Source organism: Nansenia antarctica (genome assembly GCF_963989245.1).
Source record: "Nansenia antarctica genome assembly, chromosome: 12".
Lineage (NCBI taxonomy): Eukaryota > Metazoa > Chordata > Actinopteri > Argentiniformes > Microstomatidae > Nansenia > Nansenia antarctica.
The window spans coordinates 3,438,003-3,463,473 of NC_137682.1; the positions used below are offsets into that span (position 1 = coordinate 3,438,003).

The 25,471-nt window shown below is 42.6% G+C and overlaps 2 protein-coding genes across 3 annotated transcripts in view; one reads left to right on the forward strand and one right to left on the reverse strand.

The window, feature by feature from the left end:
• Window positions 1–23,889, reverse strand: part of cdc73 (cell division cycle 73, Paf1/RNA polymerase II complex component, homolog) — a 31,509-nt gene extending 7,620 nt beyond the window's left edge. Inside the window, exons 1-11 of one of the 2 annotated variants that reach the window (XM_080542749.1) lie at window positions 23,757–23,889; window positions 21,593–21,698; window positions 20,788–20,857; window positions 20,584–20,646; window positions 20,025–20,077; window positions 19,358–19,446; window positions 18,577–18,790; window positions 15,533–15,628; window positions 14,835–14,913; window positions 13,369–13,433; window positions 1,603–1,660 (exon numbers count right to left, since the gene is read on the reverse strand). In XM_080542749.1, the coding sequence (XP_080398875.1) occupies window positions 1,603–1,660; window positions 13,369–13,433; window positions 14,835–14,913; window positions 15,533–15,628; window positions 18,577–18,790; window positions 19,358–19,446; window positions 20,025–20,077; window positions 20,584–20,646; window positions 20,788–20,857; window positions 21,593–21,698; window positions 23,757–23,887 (1,024 nt within the window). In that variant the 5' untranslated portion in view covers window positions 23,888–23,889. Of the gene's footprint in view, window positions 1–1,602; window positions 1,661–13,368; window positions 13,434–14,834; window positions 14,914–15,529; window positions 15,629–18,576; window positions 18,791–19,357; window positions 19,447–20,024; window positions 20,078–20,583; window positions 20,647–20,787; window positions 20,858–21,592; window positions 21,699–23,756 lie in introns of both variants that reach the window. The other variant, XM_080542748.1, reaches the window with a different exon arrangement.
• LOC308168223 (beta-1,3-galactosyltransferase 2-like) lies at window positions 9,200–10,537 on the forward strand (the record flags this gene model as incomplete). Its single annotated transcript, XM_080542729.1, has 1 exon — window positions 9,200–10,537. One exon carries the CDS (start codon window positions 9,200–9,202, stop codon window positions 10,535–10,537), a length of 1,338 nt encoding a protein of 445 aa, XP_080398855.1.
• Window positions 23,890–25,471: the final 1,582 nt, after the last annotated feature.

A 25,471-nucleotide genomic window follows, 5' to 3' on the forward strand; every position in this document is an offset into this window, starting at 1 on the left:
TGGCCATATTATGTATTTATTGGATCGTCCCTGGGCTAACGGCACCCGAAGACACATTCATCAGTACTCAGTTTTCAGAATTGAGCATGCCTTCTTTATCTTTGCCGAGCTTCAGCTTCCAATCCTCCAGATGTCCTCCTATGTCTCCTAATTTATCAAAGAGCCGCTTTCTATTCATCTACATCAGCGACGTGGCAAACATGTGTCACATCCTGCCTGCCAGGCGCGCACACACACACACACATTTTCTCTACACACACACACACACACCTTTTCTGTAGACAGCAACAGACACAGACACATGCACGCACGCAACTTTTCTCTACACAGCAACAGAGATAGCTATTGTTGTTTGGGGCCAATGTCTTCGTTTTAACAGTGGAACAAACGTTATATTGATCATCACACCATACAAAGACTGGGATTCAAAGACTAAATGACCTCCGGGGAACTCCAGACCTCATGTCCTCTCTACACTGTCCAGATCTTCCATGGGTGAGAACAATGACTGAGGCATGAAGACAGCCGTCTGACAGATGCCTTGGTGGGATGCCACTCGTGCAGTCGACAGGGGCCATCTAACACTGATGTCTGGAGGAAGGTCACAACCTTGAAGCAATGTCAAGCTGTCTCAAGAGGAGTTTTCAAAGGAGAGCTAAAAATAGGAACATTTTCAGTACGTTGTCTTAATGACACAAGCCACCACACAGTCCCGAAACGGAGTGCTGGAGAGTGTGTGCAGGCTTCCCCGTCAAGCAAAAACACACCGATTCAACAAATAAAAGACACTGATGATTATTTTAAATAATCAGTGCTGAGAGCGTGTTAGAGTCGGGCTGTAACCAAAGCCTGCACAACCTGGAGCTATCCAGCAGCAGGTTTGGTGATGCACACTATAGCTGGGGGGGGAAAGCCCAAATGTACAGGCAGAGAGATGGGACGCAGCATGGGCCTCTGTGTTCCTCCTGAGACATCTTCTGCCCCTCAGCAGTGAGTCTCCTGAAGACACCTGCTTTCCCCTCTACTGTGCCCCCATCACATGCCTAGTATTCAAATGTATTGATTGTAAGTCGCTTTGGAATAAGGCGTCTGCTAAATGCCAAACATGTAAACAGGGTTCCCACACCTTCTGAAACATAAAATTCAAGCACTTTTCAAGGACTTTCAAGACTCAATTCCCTCAAATTCAAGGACCCAACACGGCATAGTTTGAGACAGATCTAGATGAGAATTTGTATAATAGGAACTATCCGCTCACAGACAACAATTAAAAGAGAGGCTTTTGAATAGAGGCTTGAACACTAGATGGTCTCTTGCCTTCTCTACCACAGCACAGCAAAACAATATATTGTGAAATATGTGTAAAGTTACTGTGTTAAGTTAAGCAAAGTGACATATCTACCATAATTACATTTAAAAAATTTGCTTTTTGAGAGAGAGAGAGAGAGAGAGAGAGAGAGAGAGAGGGAGAGAGAGAGGGGAATTCAAGCACTTTCAATGACCCATGATAAATGATTTTTTTGCTCAAATTCACAAACTTTCAAGGATTTCAAGGACCCGTGGGAACCCTGCAAACATGTAAATGTAAGATGTGATACAGACTTGGTCTGGGAACGGCCTGCACGGCTGGGGTCTGGGCCTTCCTGGCGGAGGCTCCCTCCTGGAAGACAGAAGAAAGAAAAAAAACAGAAACAAAACTGATCAACAGCTTGAAGAAATGAAGATCTAGTTGGACATTTTGGCAGGTGGAGGAGAAGTTCCTCCATTAGCTTCCTCAGGACTGCTGCCCTGAATCCATATTAATATATTCTTTAATATCGAGGATCAAGGTGTCGGGTTTGCTTATTGTCTCACTTCCTCTGTGATATTGATTCCCGTCTGGAGGTGTGTGTGTGTGTGTGTGTGTGTGTGTGTGTGTGTGTGTGTGTGTGTGTGTGTGTGTGTGAGTGTGTGTGTGTGTGTGTGTGTGTGTGTGTGAGTGTGAGTGTGTGTGTGTGTGAGTGTGTGTGTGTGTGTGTGTGTGTGTGTGAGTGTGTGTGTGTGTGTGAGTGTGTGTGTGTGTGTGTGTGTGTGTGTGTGTGTGTGTGAGTGTGTGTGTGTGTGAGTGTGTGTGTGTGTGTGTGTGTGTGTGTGAGTGTGTGTGTGTGTGTGAGTGTGTGTGTGTGTGTGTGTGTGTGTGTGTGTGAGTGTGTGTGTGTGTGTGTGTGTGTGTGTGTGTGTGTGTGTGTGTGTGTGTGAGTGTGTGTGTGTGTGTGTGTGTGTGTGAGTGTGTGTGTGTGTGTGAGTGTGTGTGTGTGTGTGTGTGAGTGTGTGTGTGTGTGTGTGTGTGTGTGTGTGAGTGTGTGTGTGTGTGTGAGTGTGTGTGTGTGTGTGTGTGTGTGAGTGTCTGTGTGTGTGTGTGTGTGTGTGTGTGTGTGTGTGTGTGTGTGTGTGTGTGTGTGTGTGTGTGTGTGTGTGTGTGTGTGAGAGAGAGAAAGTGAGTAAGTGTGCGTGTCTGAGCTGAAGTGGGGTGTATTAAGGGTCACACCCCTAAGGTCTAGTGGTGATGTATCATCTAATGACAGCCCTACTCCCTACTCCCCTGCCTGAAAGAGCTTCAGAAACATCTACTACACATACGGAGGTGGGTTCTTACGGAGCCCCCCCGGGTCACATTCTTTTTGATGTGTGAATCTGTTCCCTCGGTTTAGTAATTCGTTCCCTCGGTTTAGTAATTCGTTCCCTCGGTTTAGTAATTTGTTGGGGTTAGGGTTAGGCCCTACGAGCCAGAACGATCGCAAGGATTAGGGTTAGGGTTAGAATCCTTGCGATCGTTCTGGCTCCTAGGGCCCAACCCTAACATCAGTTTTTGCAAAAGGTCACGTCAGCTCAGTCAGAGCTCAAACGTGGCACCAAAAATCCAACTTCTCAGTATCAACATTACAGATTCTTTCTTTTGCACTTCTGACAACGTACAATCACCTGTTTCTCAACTAGTCTTTTTATCTGTATTGATCCGGCAGCGTCAGATCACAGTGTTTTAACATAGCCTTAGACGTAGCCTAACTGTCGTCTGTCTCTAGACACACAGCAGAGCAAAATCCCATCTTATTTACAAACTGGATTTGTAGCCTAACTGTCGTCTGTCTGGACAGAGCAGAGCAAAATCCCAGTCACTGTTGTGTCACCAACTGAGACCGAACTGACACCTAAACGTAAACGATCAATCACTACTAATCAATCACTAAATCATCTTTTTTTTTTTTTTTTTTTTATGTATTGCTGTACTTAAGAGCTCTCATGCAATAAATCATTCAGGCAGTATTTGGTCAAAATAATGAACTGCAGTTTTTCCCCATACATAGACGAGACTGTGAGGCCACCATAGTCTTAATTTGTCCCGCTATAGTCTCATAACGAACCAAACGTATTTTTAGCTCCTTTTTCTTTCATTGTTTTCCGTTGTTCGAGCAGGTTTGCAGAACCACAACCAACACATTTCCCACTGTCAAATGTCAACTCAACATCAGCCTATTCCTAACATTATTTGTCTCTCTGTCCATCCCCATAGATCTCTTCTATCTAGGCGTCTCCCGTTCCTTCCTTCCCCCCTCTGCTGTTCCTGATCCACTGGCCCCACAGTACAACAATCTGCTGCATTATTGGAGGAGTTCTATGGTGGAGCAGCTGCTTATCTCACGCTCAACAATGGCCTGGCCGTGCCACCGCCACCGCCACGACAATACCAACACCCCCACACCACCCCTCACAGGGTTGCATCCGGTTACATCGGTTTTAGGATAAGCAGTGTTGCACACAAGCCAGCTCACACACACACACACACACACACACACACACACACACACACACACACACACACGCGTGCATGAGCACAAATATACCAAACATGTCACAGACCACAAATATACCAAACATGTCTGTTTTATGACCACAAACATACCAAACATGTCTGTTTTATGACCACAAATATACCAAACATGTCTGTTTTATGACCACAAATATACCAAACATGTCTGTTTTATGACCACAAATATACCAAACATGTCTGTTTTATGACCACAAATATACCAAACATGTCTGTTTTATGACCACAAATATACCAAACATGTCTGTTTTATGACCACAAATATACCAAACATGTCTGTTTTATGACCCATTTATCATAGTCATATCTTATGCACAGTTTCTGTGTGAGGAGAAGAGGAGTCTTTCTTTGCACATACAAATCTAAAAATGCAAAATACAAATCTATTCAAATGCAATTCATTCAACAGAATTAAGTATGTGCCTTACTGAAAATTCCCCTCCCTTAGAATTAAATACTAAAATAAATAAAATCAGCTAAAACTTAATACAGCATCAAAACATCCAATTGGTGGTAGGGATGCACATTTTGATTCATTTTACTTTTGACTAACCCAATCCAGTTATTAACCGGTTACATCTGAAATGTGAAAGAGAGACCGCACGCACACAAAAAATACAATTGCATGGTTCTGGTAGGAGGGTGGGAATCAGCTGGACCAGGACCATGCAGAGGCTGTTGCAGCTGTTGGAAGATACACGACTACTGTCTGTTTACCTCAATCAGTCTATGGTTTACCTCAATCAGTCTATGGTTTACCTCAATCAGTCTATGGTTTACCTCAATCAGTCTATGGTTTACCTCAATCAGTCTATGGTTGACCTCAATCAGTCTATGGTTTACCTCAATCAGTCTATGGTTTACTCAATCAGTCTATGGTTTACCTCAATTAGTCTATGGTTTACCTCAATCAGTCTATGGTTTACATCAATCAGTCTATGGTTTACATCAATCAGTCTATGGTTTACCTCAATCAGTCTATGGTTTACCTCAATCAGTCTATGGTTTACCTCAATCAGTCTATGGTTTACCTCAATCAGTCTATGGTTTACCTCAATCAGTCTATGGTTTACCTCAATCAGTCTATGGTTTACCTCAATCAGTCTATGGTTTACCTCAATCAGTCTATGGTTTACCTCAATCAGTCTATGGTTTACCTCAATCAGTCTATGGTTTACCTCAATCAGTCTATGGTTTACCTCAATCAGTCTATGGTTTACCTCAATCAGTCTATGGTTTACCTCAATCAGTCTATGGTTTACCTCAATCAGTCTATGGTTTACCTCAATCAGTCTATGGTTTACCTCAATCAGTCTATGGTTTACCTCAATCAGTCTATGGTTTACCTCAATCAGTCTATGGTTTACCTCAATCAGTCTATGGTTTACCTCAATCAGTCTATGGTTTACCTCAATCAGTCTATGGTTTACCTCAATCAGTCTATGGTTTACCTCAATCAGTCTATGGTTTACCTCAATCAGTCTATGGTTTACCTCAATCAGTCTATGGTTTACCTCAATCAGTCTATGGTTTACCTCAATCAGTCTATGGTTTACCTCAATCAGTCTATGGTTTACCTCAATCAGTCTATGGTTTACCTCAATCAGTCTATGGTTTACCTCAATCAGTCTATGGTTTACCTCAATCAGTCTATGGTTTACCTCAATCAGTCTATGGTTTACCTCAGTGCTGAAGCTAAGGTGACATCTTGCTGCATACAGTCTCTCACTCAACATTTTGCTGAATTCAAAGATTGTCTACATGATTCTCTCGTACGTTTTCTGCGTGTCTGTCTGGGCTCACCGGTCATGTCTGTCTGGGCTCACCGGTCAAGCAAACTTTCATGCACTAGTGGCAGTTTGTCCAGCCCACAGCTAACAAGCTAACAAATCCTAGCTAAGACATGTATTCATTCTTAGGCATTATGCAAATCAGTTTTTTCCTTTTCTCTAAACCATGAAAATACAATGCACTTCCAAAAATGAATTAAACCGATTAATCATATCTAGTTAAAGTATTATTATTACAGACTATTATTAGTCTGCAGTTAAGCGATTAACGGTTAATCATTAACATCCCTATTGGTGGATGGACATCCATATTACATCTCACTATTAACCCCCCCACACACATGCTACAGTTCCACCTTCACTGGGGAAAATGGATAAATGCAGGGGTTTGGAGTCCCTCCAAACATACACTGGAGGATCAGCACAGTTGCCTCCCTTTCCTCCCTCCTTTCCTCCCTCCTTTCCTCCCTCCTTTCCTCCCTCCTTTTCGCCCTCCTTTTCTCCCTCCTTTCCTCCCTCCTTTCCTCCCTCCCCACAAGCAAGAATCAGAGAAATCTGTTCTTCCTCTATCTGAGGGGTGGGAGTGAATACAAATAGGTCACGAGCCCCCCGCCCCCTTCCTTCCTTCATTCATTTCCAGTCGGCAGCTGAAGTGACGTGGTGGGGGGGAGCGTACTGTCACCAAGCCTGAAGCTGTCTATCAGACCGAACAGAGAAAACAGCCCCCCCCTACCCCCCAATAGGCTCTTCCTATTGCTTATGGAACGCACGCGACAGAGCGTTAACACCAGAGAGATGGCAAGAGGAAAGGAGGAGAGGAAGTGGCGGAGAGAAAGACAGCGATAGAGAGGGAGGGAGGAGAGGTTGACAAGAGTCAGTGAGCGTGTGTGGGAGAGAGAGAGAGAGAGTGCAGGCAAGCAAACGAGTGTGTGAGTGAGGGCAAGCAGAGAGAGAGAGAAGGGAGGGAGGCAGCGGCTGAGAGACACACAGAGATGGAGCCAGAGATGTAAAGGCAGGTAATCCTCCATCCATGCCTGGCGACATTTATGGAGGAAAACCAAGACACAAAGCTCTCAGCGACAGTAACCGGTAAGCCACAAGCCTCTCCTCAGCTACAGTTAAGACAGCAGCCGCAGGAGCAGCAGCAGCGATATACAGCCAAGCACTGAGACGCACAGCCTCGGGGGACCGATGCACCGCAGATTGAGAGACTGAAGAAGAGCCGGTATGCTACCATACATACGCACAGGCTTCAAAAGAAGCCACAGAGAGCAGTACCAGTATGAATTTCACAACAAATAATATCTAAACCAACCAATCGTGGGCTCCCTTCTCTCTCTGTGTAAGCTTCGGATCGGAGGCATGTTATTAACAGCCAGCCAAGAGAGAAGCAGCGTAGAGAAACATGGCAGAGAGAGAGAGAACGAGGGCGACCGAAACTGAGGCGGGGACAGGAGAAACCGTGGCACTGTGATTGGCCCCAGCCGACACGGTGGGAGGAGAGAGGAGGGAGGAGGAGGTACGACTGTAATAAACCGTGAGGTAGTGCCGTGTGATTCCCAGCCTAGGTGTGTTGTGGACATACGGAGGACGATAAATCGAACATCCCTACTGGTGGTGGGCGCTGGGGAAAGACGGTGAGGATGTTGTTCCCTGGGAGATGAAGGGTGCAAAGCCCTGGCCATTCTACTACCCCCACCACCACACACTGTCTGGAGCAGGTATGTCTCTCAGTCTGACATGCTTCGTGACATCTCTAAGACGACCACATAGTCATACACACCTCTGAAATAGATTAGTGTGTTGATTAAGATGAATGCTGCCGTCTTCATTGAACTAGTGTGTTAACTGTTGTGTTGTCTGATACCATATGTTTTGGTTAAGCAGGGAGCATATCTGTCTGTGTCTGTGTGCGTGTGTGTGTGTGCATAGGGGGGTTCTACGGATGCTCTATAAGAGCTCAACAACAGCCTCTCAGCGTCTCTTGTGCGCTCTCACAAACAGCCCTTTGTCTGGGGGAGTCCTCTAAGAGGGCAGTGTGTAATCCAGTAGAATGTGAGAGAACACACACACACACCACTCTAGGGGGCTTGTGGCCCTAAATCAGAATATAGAACAGCAGTTTCTACACAAATCTAAAACCTGCCTTACTTCCTTTAAAAGCCGAAGGAGGGGCTGATAGAGGGATAACCAAATGTGATGTTGCGTGCAGCGCGTGGAACAGTAAGGGTACAGCTGATCAATTCAAAAGGGACTAATCAAACGACTAATGAAACTCTACCAGAAAACTTTGGAGTTTAGCGTTATTTAAGATTCATCCTATTCCTACCATATAATGCAAAGACCACATTTAAAAAAACACTTGTTTTCTAGCAGCTGTATCAATGTGCAATCGACCTAAAAACACCAGACAGCCATGGTTCATTCCATACAAACTATAAATGTATAACGTCTAATTGTATGAAGAGATAATGTGGATCACAACAGTCTTCTGTTTTGTTTAGCTAGCTGTGTCTGGTCTAGCTTGGTTGATGGGAGTCTGTGGCAAGCTTTAATTGACATGGGGGAGTCTCCCTTAGATCTGACTGGAGAGTAACTGGGGAGGATCTATTGATATCAGGGGAGACTGGTAGAAGACAAAATCGAAAGACAGCAGGAATGAAGAATTTATACAACTTCCTCTTGTCATTTTCATGCATTAGAATGAGCCTGACCTCCGATTCCCTCCAGGCCACATTGCACAAACGCGGTGAACATACTTTTTTTGTTTTTGTTTAATGGATCTGTTCCACTCAAAATTCCTCTTCTGACAGAGAAGCACAGATGCTATTAGTTTCACACTGAGAGTTTAGCATAGTGTGTGTGTGTGTGTGTGACAGCTACTGATGTCTCTCCGAAAGAGCAGAAGAGTACCATTATCCAATCTACAATCAATCCAAGATACAAGAAATGGAATACATCTTTTTTTTACATTTATTTTAAAATCGGGTCTTGCTTTAAATACAAATCTATTCTTTTGGAGAAAAAAGAATTCTGAGTGGGGCAGTCCCACTCATATTTTTCATTTTATTGACAGATACAGTAGAGATTTAGACAAGAAAGATGGGTGAGAGAGAGGAGGGATGAAATGCAGGATATAACCCTGCGGTTACATGGTCAACATGGGCTGGTCGATTATTAACCATATTAACTTTAAAAAAAAAGGTTAATCAAAGATGTATGGCCTTAGCTGCCTGCAACCTCATGGACATTTTCACACCAATACTCACTCTCACATACCCAAAACTGGTTTTCAATGGTGTTTGTTAACAATACCACTTTATTTATTTTCCCCCTAGATAAAACCAGTTTGCTTCTGACGTTGCCCGTGAGCATGAATGCTGGATAAACCCTGGGGCAGCAGGTCCTACAGCTGATGAGATATCGAGGGAAGAACAACATGCAACACCTCTGGTGTTTGGTCGCATGCTGCACGCCTCTGCCCTGACTGGGTGTGTGACCACTTCCTGAGCAAGGCGGCATCACCACGGCAACGCTAGCCACCATGCAGTGGAGGCGACGCCACTGCTGCACACACATCGCCGGGCTCCTCTCGCTCCTCTCGCTCCTAGGGGTCCTGGTCATCCTGGGACACCAGGACTGGCTGCAGGACCTCACTGGCGGCTCAACTCGGAGAAGGGAGCAGCACCCCATGGAGCACCCCTACACTGAGGGAGGAGGGCTACACTTCATCAAAGGGGCCATGGGGAACCAGAACACCACTCCGTGGAGGGAAGCACCGATCCCCCCCGTTCCACCCAAGACCGGCAGCAACAACCTCAGCTCCCTCCAGATGGACTCCTCCTCCCCGCAGGGGGGGGTGACTGGAGGACTGGAGAACTCGCTAACGGCGGCGGCTAACGCTAACGCTAACACGAGCCAGAGTGGAGAAGGAGGGGGGGGGCTGAGCGGGGTGCTGCTCGCCTCCGAGCCCTACGCTTACATAATCAACGAGCCCGATAAGTGCTCAGCGGAGGGCGGCCCGCGGCCGTTCCTGGTGCTGCTGATCGCCACGGAGGCCAGGCAGACGGACGCCCGGGACGCCATCCGCCAGGGGTGGGGGAACGAGAGCGTAGTGGCGCCCGGCGTGGGCTTCGTCAGGCTCTTCCTGCTGGGCGTCGGGAGGGACGGCGAGGCGGGCCGCCTGCAGCGGGTCAAGTTGGTGGCCGAGAGCCTCCGGCACCGTGACATCATCCAGCAGGACTACGCGGACACCTACAACAACCTGACCATCAAGACCCTGATGGGGATGCACTGGGTGGCCACGCACTGCCCCGGCGCCAGCTACGTCATGAAGACGGACAGCGACATGTTCGTCAACACCGACTACCTGGTGCACAAGCTGCTGCGGCCCGAGACGCTGCCCAAACGGGACTACTTCACGGGGTACCTCATGAGAGGCTACGCGCCGAACCGGAACAAGAAGAGCAAGTGGTACATGTCGCCGGAGGTGTATCCCAGCGAGAGGTACCCGACCTTCTGCTCGGGAACGGGGTACGTGTTCTCGGGGGACCTGGCGGGGAAGATCTACGGGGCTTCGCTGAGCATCCGCCGGCTGCACCTCGAGGACGTCTACGTGGGGCTCTGCCTGGCCAAGTTAAGGATCGAGCCCACACCGCCGCCCAACGAGTTCCTGTTCAACCACTGGCGGGTCTCCTACTCCAGCTGCAAGTACAGCCACCTGATAACGTCCCACCAGTTTCACCCTAACGAACTGCTCAAGTACTGGCACCACCTGCAGAGCAACAAGCACAACGCGTGCATCAACCAGCCCAAGGACAAGATGGGCAAGTTGCGAGAGAGGCATAGAAAACTGCACAGGGACAAGCGTGCTGTGTGGTGACAGAGGGACGAGGTTAATGATGTTTTGGAATCTTGGCCTGGTTCTGGAATCGGTTCTGGAATCTTGTGCCACGGGTTGAGGGTTCCCTTTTTCAGTTTTTTTTTTTTACTGGAACTCCAGTTCATATTTCTGTATAAAGAATGTCTTTAATATGTGAATATATATATATCATGCTGGGGGTTAAATATTTATGGACTGTATTAGTAGATATCTGAAACGCATTTTTGTTAAACTTGGGAGTTAAAATAGTAGAAAACATTGTGTTGTATTAATGATGTTGGAATTCAAAGGGGGCATCAATCACTAAAATGTTGATGAGCAGGCACAAGTTGCTCAAAATCTGAGGTACAGCCAATTCTGGTTCCAATAAATAATATTACATATAAGAAGAATAAATGAAGACAATAGATTCATGTCACACTGAGCTACACAAGCGATTTTGTGATCAGGCTCAACAGAAATATGCTGAGCAAGAACCGAAAGAAAGCCAGAAACCTAACGTACAAGAAAGATGAAATTTGTGTAATGGATCCGATTGGCAAACCCTCAACACCCCCAACAAGCCTGGCAACTAGAACCTTTTGAAAATAAAGGTTTTGCAGTGAAACTTAACAATGGTGCGGACATGACTTCCTTCATAACATCTAAACAGAGAGTTACTCCAGCTGGATCATTCCCTATAGAGGAATCCAATCAATTCATAGATTCATAAAATGTCTATATAATTGTGTTATTAATCATAAATGCAAACTTGGAACATTTGTGCAAATCACTCATTTCAAGATGACTAAAATGTGGGCATATTAGCGACAACTGAGACAGAGTTGTGAGGACGGGGGACAGGAAATGATTGAATGTCAAATAACATGTTATGTTATTGAGTCATACACTCACTGACCACTTTATTAGGCTGGCTAACAGCCTAATTGTCTGGCAGAAGTGGCCTTCTGCTGTTGTAGCCCATCTGCCTCAAGGGTTCGACGCGTTGTGCATTCTGGGATGCTTTTCCTGCTCACCACAATTGTACAGAGGTGGTTATCTGAGTTGCCGGAGCCTTAGAGAGGGTATATACAGGAATCTTGAGGTTAATTTGAAAGTGACAGTTGGATCTAAGTGACAGTTGGATCTAAGTGACAGTTGACACTAGAACAGCCGTGTCTATGTTACCTACTCAGGGTATATACAGGAATCTTGAGGTTAATTTCAATACCTTTCTAAAACTTTTTAAAGACCTTGTCAATATTTTTCCAGACCTCACCGCCACTTCGAGTTGTAACCATTTACATCAGTGACACATTTAACTTAACAGTTTTAGTTTGCAATAGACTAGACCACTATCATACAACAGAATTTCCGGTTCATCTTTGTTTTTTAATAAAACTAATAAATTCACAAACTTTTACTAAAAGTTTTTAGGACTCAAACTCGTTGGACAGAGTCTAATTCAGAAAAATACCTACAAAATTCAAGACCTCATAAAATCGTGCTAAGACTTTTTAATACTTATTAAGGGTCTTGACTTTCGTAAAATTGATTTATCAACTTTTAATACTTTTCTAGACACCGCGGATACCCTGCTTAGAACCAGTCTGGCCATTCTTCGTTGACCTCATCAACAAGGCATTTCTGTCCGCAGAACAGCCACCGCTCACTGGAAGTAACTGACTAACTTTATTTTACCATTCTGAGTAAAACCCTGAGACTGTTGTGTGTGAAAAGATCCATCGAAATCAGCAGTTTTAGAGATACAAATACCAGCCTGTCTGGCACCAACAACAACATGCCAGATGAAATGTTTCCTCATTCTGATGGTACGTTGCCTGAAGCTGCTGGCCCGTATCTGCAGAGTTTTATCCACTACACTGCTGCAACACGGCTGGCTGATTAGATAATTGCATTAATGAGAAGGTACAGGTGTTCACCTAATAAAGCGCTCGGTGAGTGTCTATCACCGACAGTGGGAGTCGTGTTGTGCAGTGTTTTTCTCAACTCGTGGAGAAATTCTGACAACAGAGAAATTCTGACAATTATTTCTGAAGAAGCAGCAGCAGTAGTAGCAGTAAAAGTGAAGCCTTGAGATCAATGAAGGCACCAGCAATCATTTGCAGAATGATAAAGTTGACAAAACACGTCACAAAAAACTAATGGGTCCATGATTACAGATCAAGCACAGAATAGTAACACATTTTAAAATGCCCAGATATACAGCCACCTTAAAAGATGATTATTGGCCATCATGGGGAAACGTGTTTTGATAGCGTGATTTGGTGCATTATAAGGTGCATTATAATCGTCACCAATGTCAGAGTGAGGACCAAAGAGGAAAAACCACCTGAGAAGGGGGAGAGTAAACACCAGGGTATATACAGGAATCTTGAGGTTAATTTCAATACCTTTCTAAGACTTTTAAAGACCGTGTCAATATTTTTCCAGACCTCACCGCCACTTCGAGTTGTAACCATTTACATCAGTGACACATTTAACTTATCAGTTTTAGTTTGCAATAGACTAGACCACTATCATACAACACAATTTCCGGTTCATCTTTGTTTTTTAATAAAACTAATAAATTCACGAACTTTTACTAAAAGTGTTTAGGACTCAAACTCTTTGGACAGAGTCTAATTCAGAAAAATACCTACAAAATTCAAGACCTCATAAAATCGTGATAAGACTTTTGAATACTTATTAAGGGTCTTGATTTTCCCAAAATGTATTTAGCAACTTTTAATACTTTTCAAGACACCGCGGATACCCTGAAACACAATATGTGACTTCCTGGTCATATCAGACTCCAGCATAAGCAAAAAGGGAAGAAGCACTGGTCTTACCGTCACCGACTTCAGTGTCATGCCGTGGTAGGTCCCCATGGTGTCAATCTTGAAGCCCTCCGTTTCTGAGGACACAATAGGTTACTCAATCAGTGATGCATCTTACTTGTCAGAGTTACGTTTCAAAATGCTACAATGGAATGTTTATCCACCTTGATATAGTAAGTAGGTAAGTAAGCAAAGTTTATTTATATAGCACCTATCACAGACCAGCGGTCAGGGTTTCCGTTAGAGAAAATTGGTGCCGGTCAACGTGTCCGGGAGGATTTCAATGTGTCGGACAAACGGGAGAAATTCCGGTCATCATATTAAAATATAATATAGGTATTTGGCGTGGTATGTAGCCTATATATGCCATTTAATGTCTATTTGTCATCCGATACGATTAGATGCGAACTATATAATAAATATAGTCTTTCATGATTCGCATGCGCTACTATGGCATATGTCCAGGGCTGCACGCACGCCACACTGGGCAGCCTAGTCACCTTTGCTACTTTGAATTACGACTGTAGGCTACTTTAAGATGTTTATTTCAATTGCATTAATGGGATTTGAGGATGTAATTGGTAAAAAGTATGCCTAGTAACCAGCAAACATCATATTCACATCAGGAGCGCAGCGGCAACTTCAGAGACAAAGCGGACATTCCTTATTTGACAGCATGGAGACAACACAGCATTGAGTCTGCCCAAACAGGATAATGCCAGCTCCAAAACCAACTCAACCAGTAATCAATCAGCCAAACAGCAGTGAATATGCAAGCCGTATAATACCATCCATTAACGCAGGGGTTTTCAAACCTCTCCTCGGGGCGCCCCAGCCGCTCCACATATTCGATCTGTTCCACCACCAGCACACCTGATTCAACTAATCAAGTGCAAAGCAATTACGGTTTGTACTTGATTAGTTGAATCAGGTGTGCTGGTGGTGGAACAGATCAAATATGTGGAGCGGTTGGGGGTCCCCGAGGAGAGGTTTGAGAACCCCTGCGTTAACACACCACCATTAACGGACACACTACCTGAGATTACTTCAAAAAGGTTTTGTACGTGCAGTGCAATGCTGCATTCGTTCGGTACAGACACAAATCGAAAGACCCATACCGAAGATTTTTTGATTCGAATACGTGAACCGTTACACCCCCTACTATGCAGGTTTCTGTCAAAGAATCTAGCATACAGCAATTCACATAATTGTTTTGACATTAGGTGGTTTTACACTGCATCAGTCAACAAAATACAGGCTCTGTTATAAATAAAAGATGTGAACCCACAGATGTCAAATGCAATGCTTGCATTCCTGTTAGTGATTATAATAAGATGCACATTCTCTGAAAATATGCACTGCATAAGTACACATCAATACACAACACATTCATTCTTGCACAGAGGGGCGCACATTTAGGATCATTGTTAGATACAAATCAAACTTTGACAATGACAACATAACCTGTTCCAACTCACCCTCTTTTCCTTTGAATCTCTCCTGATCGTATCGATTGTACGCAGCTGGAACGGGCTGTTTGTTCCTTATGGACGGGTCCTTGAAATAAAAGACAAAATGTTGCACTTAGTTCATAACAAAAGAAACATTTTGTTTTCACTCACACAGTAGAAAAACATTATTGATTCTGTTAATCCAGTTTGAGTTGATCACACCTGAGCTGAGAATTCAGACGTAACACACAAATGTTTCTCTACAAGAACAACAACAAGTTAATTTCAAACTCCATTTCTTTGAAATGAAAACGGTGAGGAGAGGTATTACCGGTAATAGATTTTATGGAATTCCTCAGCTAGGTTAACTTGGGTCGATTATGGATTTCATTCTCAAGGATGCACTATTACATTAACAATGCAAAAGTGCTAAACAGGATAGCTGGACTGTATAATAATAATAATTCATAAAATGTATATAGCGCTTTTCTGAGGCTCAAAGACACTGACAATATGGGAGAAACGGAACACACAGAAACAACAAGCAACAGATAACATGGGCACATGGAACACAGAGTTAGCTAATGGGGAGGGGGGGTGGTATGGACAGGGGAGATGGTTAGGGGTAGGGGAGGCTGTATGCATGTCAGGGGGGCAGGGAGGGTGGCAGGGTTAGGGGAGATGGGTAGGGGATAATGCAAAGCGTGCATGGGCTCTCTTACCACCTGAGTGGTGTTCTGTGCTGGTCTCTGCTCCGGGGCCCGTCCCTCCTCCCTGGCCTTCACCGATTGCAAGATAGCAAAGATGTTTTTGGAGAAATTCTGCAAGAGCACAAGATTGATCATCAATTATTGATGGGGCACGTTTAAAAAAAAAAAAATGCGTCCCTTCACAACAAATGCCGTTGACCTATAAAATATGAATTCAGTCGTTTTTTCACCAAGACAAATCGTAAAACTGGTATGGTTGTTTGTTTATTACTAGGGTCATATGCAAAAACTGCTTTAACATAAAACTGTCATGTCTTTTCTCACCATCTCTTGAAATGAAAAGAAAAATCCCCCCCCAAAGAATCTATTCAAGACTTTAAAAAATACCTACTACTACTACCGTACTACTACTAGACTTCAATGTCACCAGACTGCAGTCCCTGAAATACATGAGGGCGAAAAAGCCTTAAACATAAATAATGCCCCCGAAATCACTGGGGCAAAGGGATTCATCATAACAAATGTTGTTTGGCATTACATTTCATGACATTTCTGTGAATTGGCACTGTCATTTAGTTCAATAAAGACTCTTGCTACAGTCACTGCATATAAGACTAGTCTGCTCGCGGAGGTTTAGCTACATGCCATTAACAATTTGCCTGTTCTTTTTTTTTTTTGTGGGGCAGTCCCACTCATATTTTTCCTTTTAATGACAGACACAGTAGAGATTATGACAGGAAGGATGGGTGAGAGAGAGAGGAGGGATGACATGCAGGATATGTCCCCGGCCGGAATCGCACCGGGGACCCTGCGGTTACATGGTCAGCGCTTAACACGCTATGCCACCTAAGCGCCCCAATAAATGCTACTCTTGCGACTAGTCTGCTCGCGGAGGTTTAGCTACATGCCATGAACAATTTGCCTGTTCTGTTAGCAGAAGACAAGCTCCCCCACATGTCACAGGAAAAAACAACCGGGGGGTTCCGCCTCCCCAAGTGTGTGTGTAAACTTTTTGTCTTACACGTACATAACCTTTTCATGTCAATCCGATGCACAGTTTTATAAAAGAGGCCCCAGTTCAATTGCTGAGTTTATTTTTAACTTGAAACTAAATAGAAGCATTTCATGTGTCATTTCTGGTCCTTCTACTGTCAATGTGAGTGATGACAAGGGGATGGGTAAGCTGCCCATGGGTTTACTGGGCATCATGGAGCCGCATCTGTTATAAACATTAGGCTAGGAACGGGTGACCCCCCCCCCCCCCCCCCAGGGAAAGTGGAAAGTTTAAAATGAAAGGTGAATTTCTTGTTACAATGCACTTGTATAACATCTATTGATCCTTTTAATGCCAACATGGTAAATGTTATATTTATGTTAACTATGGTTAATTATATTTTTTATGAATAACAGAAAATGCCCCAAGAAATTAGACACAACCCTTGTAAATAAAAGAAAAAAATGAAAATTTAAGTAAATATTACTTAATAAATATTAATGCATACTTCTCCATAATCAATATATTTCCCTTGATGTGATGCTGCCATCTAGAGGCATTAAAGAACACTGCAGCCATAAAATCCAATTAAGTTATGGTCAAGTATCCACCAGCATAAAGATGGTGGTGGAGGAGATTTCCCAATGCATGCGCACGTTCCCTGTGTCAGCATGTTCACTAGTCAAACATATTGGCACCCCTGCACTTCCCTCATAACGCACCACTTCTCCCCGAAAATTGTTGCAATTACAAATTCTTTGTTATTCACATGTTTGCATTGGAACACAAAAAAGCAAAAGAAAAGTCTAATTTTTAGGGCTGGGACTTCAACACGTTAATTTCGATTAATTAATAAAAGCATTATTATTAAAAATAACATGTTGACTTTTTTAACACATTTTAATCAAAATTTGGAATCGACTGGAGTTATTCAAACAGGACAGAACACATCCCAACCATGTAGGCTCGAGGCTGCTACATTCAAACATCGACACGGTGCTCAAAGCCCATTATTGATGGTCACTGTTAGGAATACTCCACTCCCTCTGGGAAAGACTGATGACAGTAACTAACTTGTTCTTAGCTCCAATGCTAGTCCTCAATCCATACCCACTAGAACCACTGTTAGAATCCCTGTCTGCCATTTAATGTGTACTGCTACATCTACTAAGTTGACCGTTTTTCACCTTTTACCAAACCTCAAATCCCATCTCAGCTCTCTCCTCTTAAATCTTCTTTTTTTTTAAAGGATGGAACTGGGCTGGGAATAATTCACCTAAATGTAAGAAGTTTATATCAAAGGTTAGATCAGACCATTTGTACTTCAAACCAACCCAGATATTCTTGGTTTGAGTGAATCGTGGATCAAAAGAAGTATATCTGACACTGACATTGCCTTATCAGGCTACAATGTATCCAGAGTGGGTAGGGTTGGGAGGGGGGGAGTCTAGATTGGATTCTATAACCAAGCCCAAATGCTTTGAATTTATTAGTCTAAGAGTCTTTATTATTATAATTATATCAGATTTGGCTTTTTTCTCTGCTTTTTTGTTTTGTTCCAATGCAAACAAACAAACAAAAAATAAACACATGAATACCAAAGCATGTGTAATAGCACATTTTCTGGGAGAAGTGGTGCATTGTCTGACAGAAGTGCAGGGGTGCCAATATTTCTGGCCATGACTAAGTCTCTTTACAATTGACAACATGCCCTCCCTAGCCGTAGTCATTCAGGGTTCAACATTAACGGTTGCCCGATTGCCGGGTTTGTTTGCGCGTGAAGATATTATTATTATTATTAAAGCGTACGCGCTGATCGACAGACAGGTGGACAGGCGCGTACGCTTTAATAATCTTCACTCCACGATCATCTAGTCTGGTCTGGCGCCTGCGCCGTCCGTTGTTCTTCCTGCACACCGATAAACAGATCCAGGATTCAGCAGCGTCATCGCTGTCGCGCAAACAAACCCGGCGAATGTTTTACTTGCCCCGGGCAATCGGGCAACCGTTAATGTTGACCCCTGTCATTCATTCAAAACCAGCAGTCTGTTGGTTGACCGCTGACCTTTCCACTGCTCTGGAGGATGGTGGTCCTGGTTCTCCAGACCCTCTCCCTGCTGACGATGTCCCTGGTGACGTCTACTTCGGCGTCTACGAAGCTCCTCTGCTTCAAGGTGATGTCTTCGTCCATATCTGTTTTGATGGTTGAACGCTTCTTGGCCATGATCTTGGCCTTGATGGCAGCGATCTTCTCCACAGACATGGCCTCTGACAGTGATCTGGGTGCAGCAGAATAACAGCAAGAGGCTTTGAGTGGAGTTTGGATGGAATTTGGCAATACTCTCCAAACACAAGGATGTAGGCCTACCTTCTTCATCAAAAATAATTTAGGTCCAAGCTAAAGTCTGCTAGTTTCTCCTTCTCTCATGTATACTTTTGAGATCAGAATATATATCAACAAGTCGTGACGTTAGAATTATAAGGTTCTATCATCAACATAATCTGATCCGTTAGGTGTTTATTAATGCCTGTGTGGTGTTATTTTTAAAATGTGACATTTTTGAGTTAGTAATTGATAAAATACAAAGGTTCCATCTCACAAAACATAATGGAATGTAAAAACTTTGACGCTCAATATCTCTGAACTGCCCTAAATGGAGATAGAACCTTATCATTCTAAGCTCACGAAGTGTTGATACATATTGTTTATTTGAATATGGGTATATAATCAAATCAAGTAGTATGTCAAGAGTTGGTTGCCTAAGGAAAGGCATGGAAGCCACAGACGTGACAGGAGGACTTAGTGGTATACCAGAGTGTTACAGTTGGACGCCTCGTAGTCGTACCTGATCTGGTCAGTCTGCACGATGCCCTCCTTGTGGCCCTCCAGACGAGCAGCCAGACGCTCCTTGTCCAGACGCACTCGTTCCTCATCCTGCAGGACAAGAGAATGACTTGGTGGAATACCAGGGAATATACAGGAATCTTGAGGTTAATTTCAATACCTTTCTAAGACTTTTTAAAGACCTTGTCAATATTTTTCCAGACCTCACTGCCACTTCGAGCTGTAACCGTTTACATCAGTGACACCTTTAACTTAACAGTTTTAGTTTGCGATAGACTAGACCACTATCATACAACATAATTTTCCGGTTCATCTTAGTTTTTTTAATAAAACTAACAAATTCACGAACTTTTACCCAAAAAAAAATAGGACTCAAACTCTTTGGACAGAGTCTAGTTCAGAAACATACCTACAAAATTCAAGACCTCATAACATCGTGATAAGACTTTTTAATACTTATTAAGGGTCTTGATTTTTCCCAAAATTGATTTATCAACCTTTAATACTTTTCAAGACACCGCGGATACCCTGAATACTGTCATTTTCGGTTTACTAAGGCTCAACGAGGCTTTAGAGCCAATTTAGAAAAAAGCCTACAAAAGGACGGTTACAATAGACGACTCCCATTGAGCTGCAGTGTAACATCAGCCAGAGGTGACCATCTTTACCTCTATCCTCGGTTTCTTGGCTTCAGATGAGACCTCGTCCGCTCCTCTTTTGACTAAAGGAAGACAGTGACAGACAGCGATTATGCAACTGTGCACAATACGTCCATTTCCGTTTTTTCAATGCTTAACTTCCACATCATCTCAAATGATCCCTACTTCTCTGTTGCAGTCCGTCATCAAATCTATTTCATATGTGCGATAAATAACAGGACGAGAGTCAGAGGCAGTGTTAAACACTGCCTGTCCTGGACTGCAGATACAGCAGATGCAAAAATAGTTTCAAGCATCAACGATGGACTGTGGGTGGGAACCACCTGTGGGTATATCAAGCTGTGTCGGAGCTGATGGAGCCACGTTTTGGCTCTCCGTTTTCTACGTTTTTGTTACTGTTTATATATATATATATATATAGGTTTTTCCTACATGCCGTTATTCATGTCTAATCTGAACCAGCTCACCCGACCACCCAATCGGTAATGTGTATTGTCTATGTTCATGTCTAAAAAATCAATAAAAATAATTAAGAAAGAAAGAAAAATAGTTTCAAGCATCGTAGTACCTTGTGTCGGCCGTTGCAAACCAATCTCTATGGGGGCGCTTCTGTCAATACTGGTCGAAGAAGCTGTGAAGAGAAATCACCTTGATTACAACAATCTCTGATTACACACACCAGACACAGACACACAGACACAGAGACAGACACACACACACACACACACAGACGACACACACACACACACACACACACAATGTTCATACTTACAACTTTCCCCATTGAGATAAGACAGCAAGCCCTTTCGATCAGGTCTTCTGACCACCGGAATGTTCTCTGTCTGTAGGTGACCACAAAAACACATTTTAATACAACATTCAAGTCTCTATTAAGCCTATGAATATAATACCCATTACACCACAGCTAGTGAGTCACTCACTATCTTCCACCATAGACTTTAGACCCATGATGTCTTAAGGCTACACCTTAACCGTCCCTCCTGAAACCTCCCTCTGTTCAGTTTCTCTACTACTGTATGTATATTAATAAAATTCTTCCTTCTTCTAGCATTATGACTGCCAATGGCCCCTGGTAGCCCCGAGTAGAGATTATTTTTATTGCGATGACTGATGATGGATACATGATTCACTTACTTAGACAAATGTATTTTTAAGTCGCTTTGGATAAAGGCGTCTGCTAAATGCCAAAAATGAAAATGTAAGTGGAGCTAGCGAGGAGACGGTACATAGCATGTGCGGAGTAAAGACATTTAGCATGTGCGGAGTAAAGACATTTAGACATTTAGTTCAATAAGAGTGACTGTAATATTCATGACATATGAATGTTTAATTACCAATATAATTTAAGTTACATTTTATGACCCAGGTTGGGACATCTTAATAACAATGCCTAGCAGGAGGTCCTTGATGGACGCCTGTAGTTGCCATGGTAACAGTGTGACAGTTGGTTTTTACGGATCCGATAGAGGACGGTGAAAAGACATACAATAAAGAGTTGAAGACGTTGGTCCGTGGTCCTGCAATTTATATAAAGTATAAATATTTCAGTGACTTACTGCAGCCCGTCGCACGTAGGATGGATGAGGGAGATGCACATTGTTGAGCAGGAACAGGATAGAGTCCAGAGTGTAGTACTCCTTGGGCTGACCCTCTTTACCAGTTCTAGGGTTGAAAATATGAAAATAACAATTGAACATTGAGGCATTCTACATGTGGAGCGATATATATGTTACGGTACATGTGGGAAAACTAGGGTTAGGGTTAGGTGCTAGGGTGCTACGGTAAGGGTAAGAGTTAGGATTAGGGTTAGACATGCCAGCATGTACCAAGTCGACGTAGCACCTAACCCTAACCCTAGTTTTCCCACATGTACCGTAACATATAGACAAGGAGACAAATTGCCTAATCATAACAAATGACTGCCATAACATAAATGTTAGCTATACCAGTGATGTTTCATGATTACACACCACCCACCCAGCTCTTGATCTGAAAACAAGTCTAGTCTTATGACCTGCTCTCTGGGTTAACTATTCACACCAAAGTGTTGTAATTGAACAAACAAGAAAACATTCATCTGATTCTAGCTTTGTTGCAGTCTGATCACTCTAGCTTGTTACTTCCGTGACATCAAGGATAACACGATTGCACGTGACCGTACCTGTTATTGGATTCAGGTGAAGGTATGGTGACATTTGTGCATTTGTAATGCATTTAATTCACATACATGGCTACACATCGTATTGCATTTGCTACCCATTTGTACAGTATTTATTCATAATATCCACTCATATTGGTACTGTATATTTTGTCTTGAGTATTGTCGTGTTGTCGTCTTTTTTTGTATGTACTGTAGCTTGTTTAGTATGGTAGAATACCAAATCATGTTCCTAGTGCACTGCACATGGCGAATAAAGTTGAATTGAATTGAATTGATGATGGGGCTTGTCAAAACTAATGCAGACAGCTCGTGACGTTAGAATTATAAGGTTCTATCTCAATTTTTGTCAAAATTGAGTTTTTTACATAATCTGATCCATTAGGTGTTTATTAATGCCTGTGTGGTGTTATTTTTAAAATGTTGACATTTTTGAGTTAGTAATTCATAAAACTCAAAGGTTCCATCTCACAAAACATAATGGAATGTAAAAACTTTGACGCTCAATATCTCTGAACTGCCCTAAACGGAGATAGAACCTTCTCATTCTAAACGGAGATAGAACCTTCTCATTCTAAACGGAGATAGAACCGTATCATTCTAAACGGAGATAGAACCTTATCATTCTAAGATAGAACCTTATCATTCTAAGATAGAACCTTATCGTTCTAAGATAGAACCTTTATCATTCTAAGATAGAACCTTTATCATTCTAAGATAGAACCTGTATCATTCTAAGATAGAACCTTTATCATTCTAAGATAGAACCTTATCGTTCTAAGATAGAACCTTTATCATTCTAAGATAGAACCTTCATCATTCTAAGATAGAACCTTCATCATTCTAAGATAGAACCCCATCATTCTAAGATAGAACCGTATAATTCTAAGATAGAACCTTTATCATTCTAAGATAGAACCTTTATCATTCTAAGATAGAACCTTTATCATTCTAAGATAGAACCTTTATCATTCTAAGATAGAACCTTTATCATTCTAAGATAGAACCTTATCATTCTAAGATAGAACCTTATCATTCTAAGATAGAACCTTTATCATTCTAAGATAGAACCTTTATCATTCTAAGATAGAACCTTTATCATTCTAAGATAGAACCTTTATCATTCTAAGATAGAACCTTTATCATTCTAAGATAGAACCTTTATCATTCTAAGATAGAACCTTTATCATTCTAAGATAGAACCTTATCATTCTAAGCTCACGAGCTGGCTGGCCTGATAGCTAAACACTGACAACACTGACTAGTTTACAAACCAACACATCCTTCCTCCGCAATAACAGTATTTGGACGCATATGATCATAGAAAATAATAAAGTAAAATAAAGTCTCCACATAGCTGAGGTAACCAACTAGGTTGATAGTTAGCTAGCCAGTTACATAAGAGTTGTTCTCACAGCAGCACTTCTTTACAAGCAGGGCAATAAAAAAGTTTTCGCAACAACAGTCAAGTGGCTAACAAGCTAACGTTAGCTTAGCTTAGCTTAGGTTAGCGATGGTCGGTGCAATCCCGATTCATTCGAGGTAATAAGTTATAACCTTACCCCCAAATGACATAGTTGGTTTTGACGTTCTTGGGCCAGGAGAACTCTCCGAATATGACCTCCTCTCCCTTGGCGACGATGTCTTTCTTCTGGACGTTGTACAGGCGGAGGACACTGAGCACGTCCGCCATCTTCACCTGCTGGCTTCGCCTAGTGGGACTCCGCCAGGACCCCTCCACTTATCAACAGCATGCGGTCTGACGAACTGCCTGATCACAATGCGTTACTACGGAAGAGTATTAAGGCCACCAACACAAGTTGTTGTTTTTTCTCCCGAAAGGGGGGGGGGGTTATTATTCTGAGTTTAAAGTCAGAATTTCTGAGATTGAAGTCAGAATTTCTGAGATTAAAGTCAGAATTTCAGAGGAAAAAATTCTGACTTTTTTCCTCAGAAATCCCCCCCCCCCTTCAATCACAATAATTTCACAATAAAACCAATTGTCAATTGGAGATCACCTGCTCTTGTCTTCACTGGTAACATAAGCAGTTATGGAATTAAGTAGGAATTAGAAGGGTAAAAGAGAACTGATAAAATATGAATAAAACATTAATAGAATGTAATAAAGATTTCTGGTGTCTCAATGGGACCAAAGAGGTGTCAATGAAAATCAAGGAAGCTATTATTAGGCTGAAAAAAAGGTCACAACCAAAACCTTAGGCTTGGCAAAATCAACAGGTTGGAACATCAAGAAAAAAAAGAAAAAACACACAGTTGAGCTCAGAAATCGCAAACGGGCTGGTAGGCCATGGAAGACTTCTACAGTGGATGACCGAAGAATGCTCACCATAATTAACTGCCAAAACAACTGTCCCACACATCAGGAACACTCCAGAATGCGCACTCCACATTCTAGAAGGCGTGAATGTTCAGAGTCTACCATCTCGTGACGTTAGAAATATAAGGTTCTATCTCCATTTCTGTCAACATTTAGTTTTTTTTACATAATCTGATCCATTAGGTGTAACTTATTAATGCCTGTGTGGTGTTATTTTTTAAAATGTTGACATTTTTTCGTTAGTAATTCATAAAATACAAAGGTTCCATCTCACAAAACATAATGGAATGTAAAAACTTTGACGCTCAATATCTCTGAATTTCTGAAGTGTACAGAAACATCTTGTCTGCTCAAACACAAGCAAATGCCTCCATTTGATTTCAAATCCAAACTTTTGGTGTATAGAGCCATTTCTTATGCAGTGAGTGCACATTAAAGAATATGTGTGAATGTGTTTAAACCTGGTCACTGAGGCGCTGCCAGGTTTTAGTTAAGCCCCAAAAACACTTCAAGTGTATTCAAGCATTCAAGTATGAACCAACATTACTAAAAACAATAATAGCCTACTCTTTTTGGACACAAAATCAAAGAGATGCACACAAAATGCTTTTATTAGTGTTGACATTGACAAAATATTGCTGATGTATGCATTGCACATGCAATTCTGGATTCAACAACAGGCTATACATTGAAATAACCTTAAATTAATTTGTATGATATTCTATGATATTATTTAACATAAGGCCTGCATTTCTAACTAATTCAGCTTTCAGACCACTAAATTGTATTGGATCTCTATACTGAGGGTGCCCACTAAATCAGAAGCACTCAGGACAATGTAGCCTACTCATGTATATTCTCATGTACTGCAATTTAACTCCCCCATGTTTCCATCAGTGTTTTCTTTACACAGTGAGCATAGTGTACAAAGTATGCAAA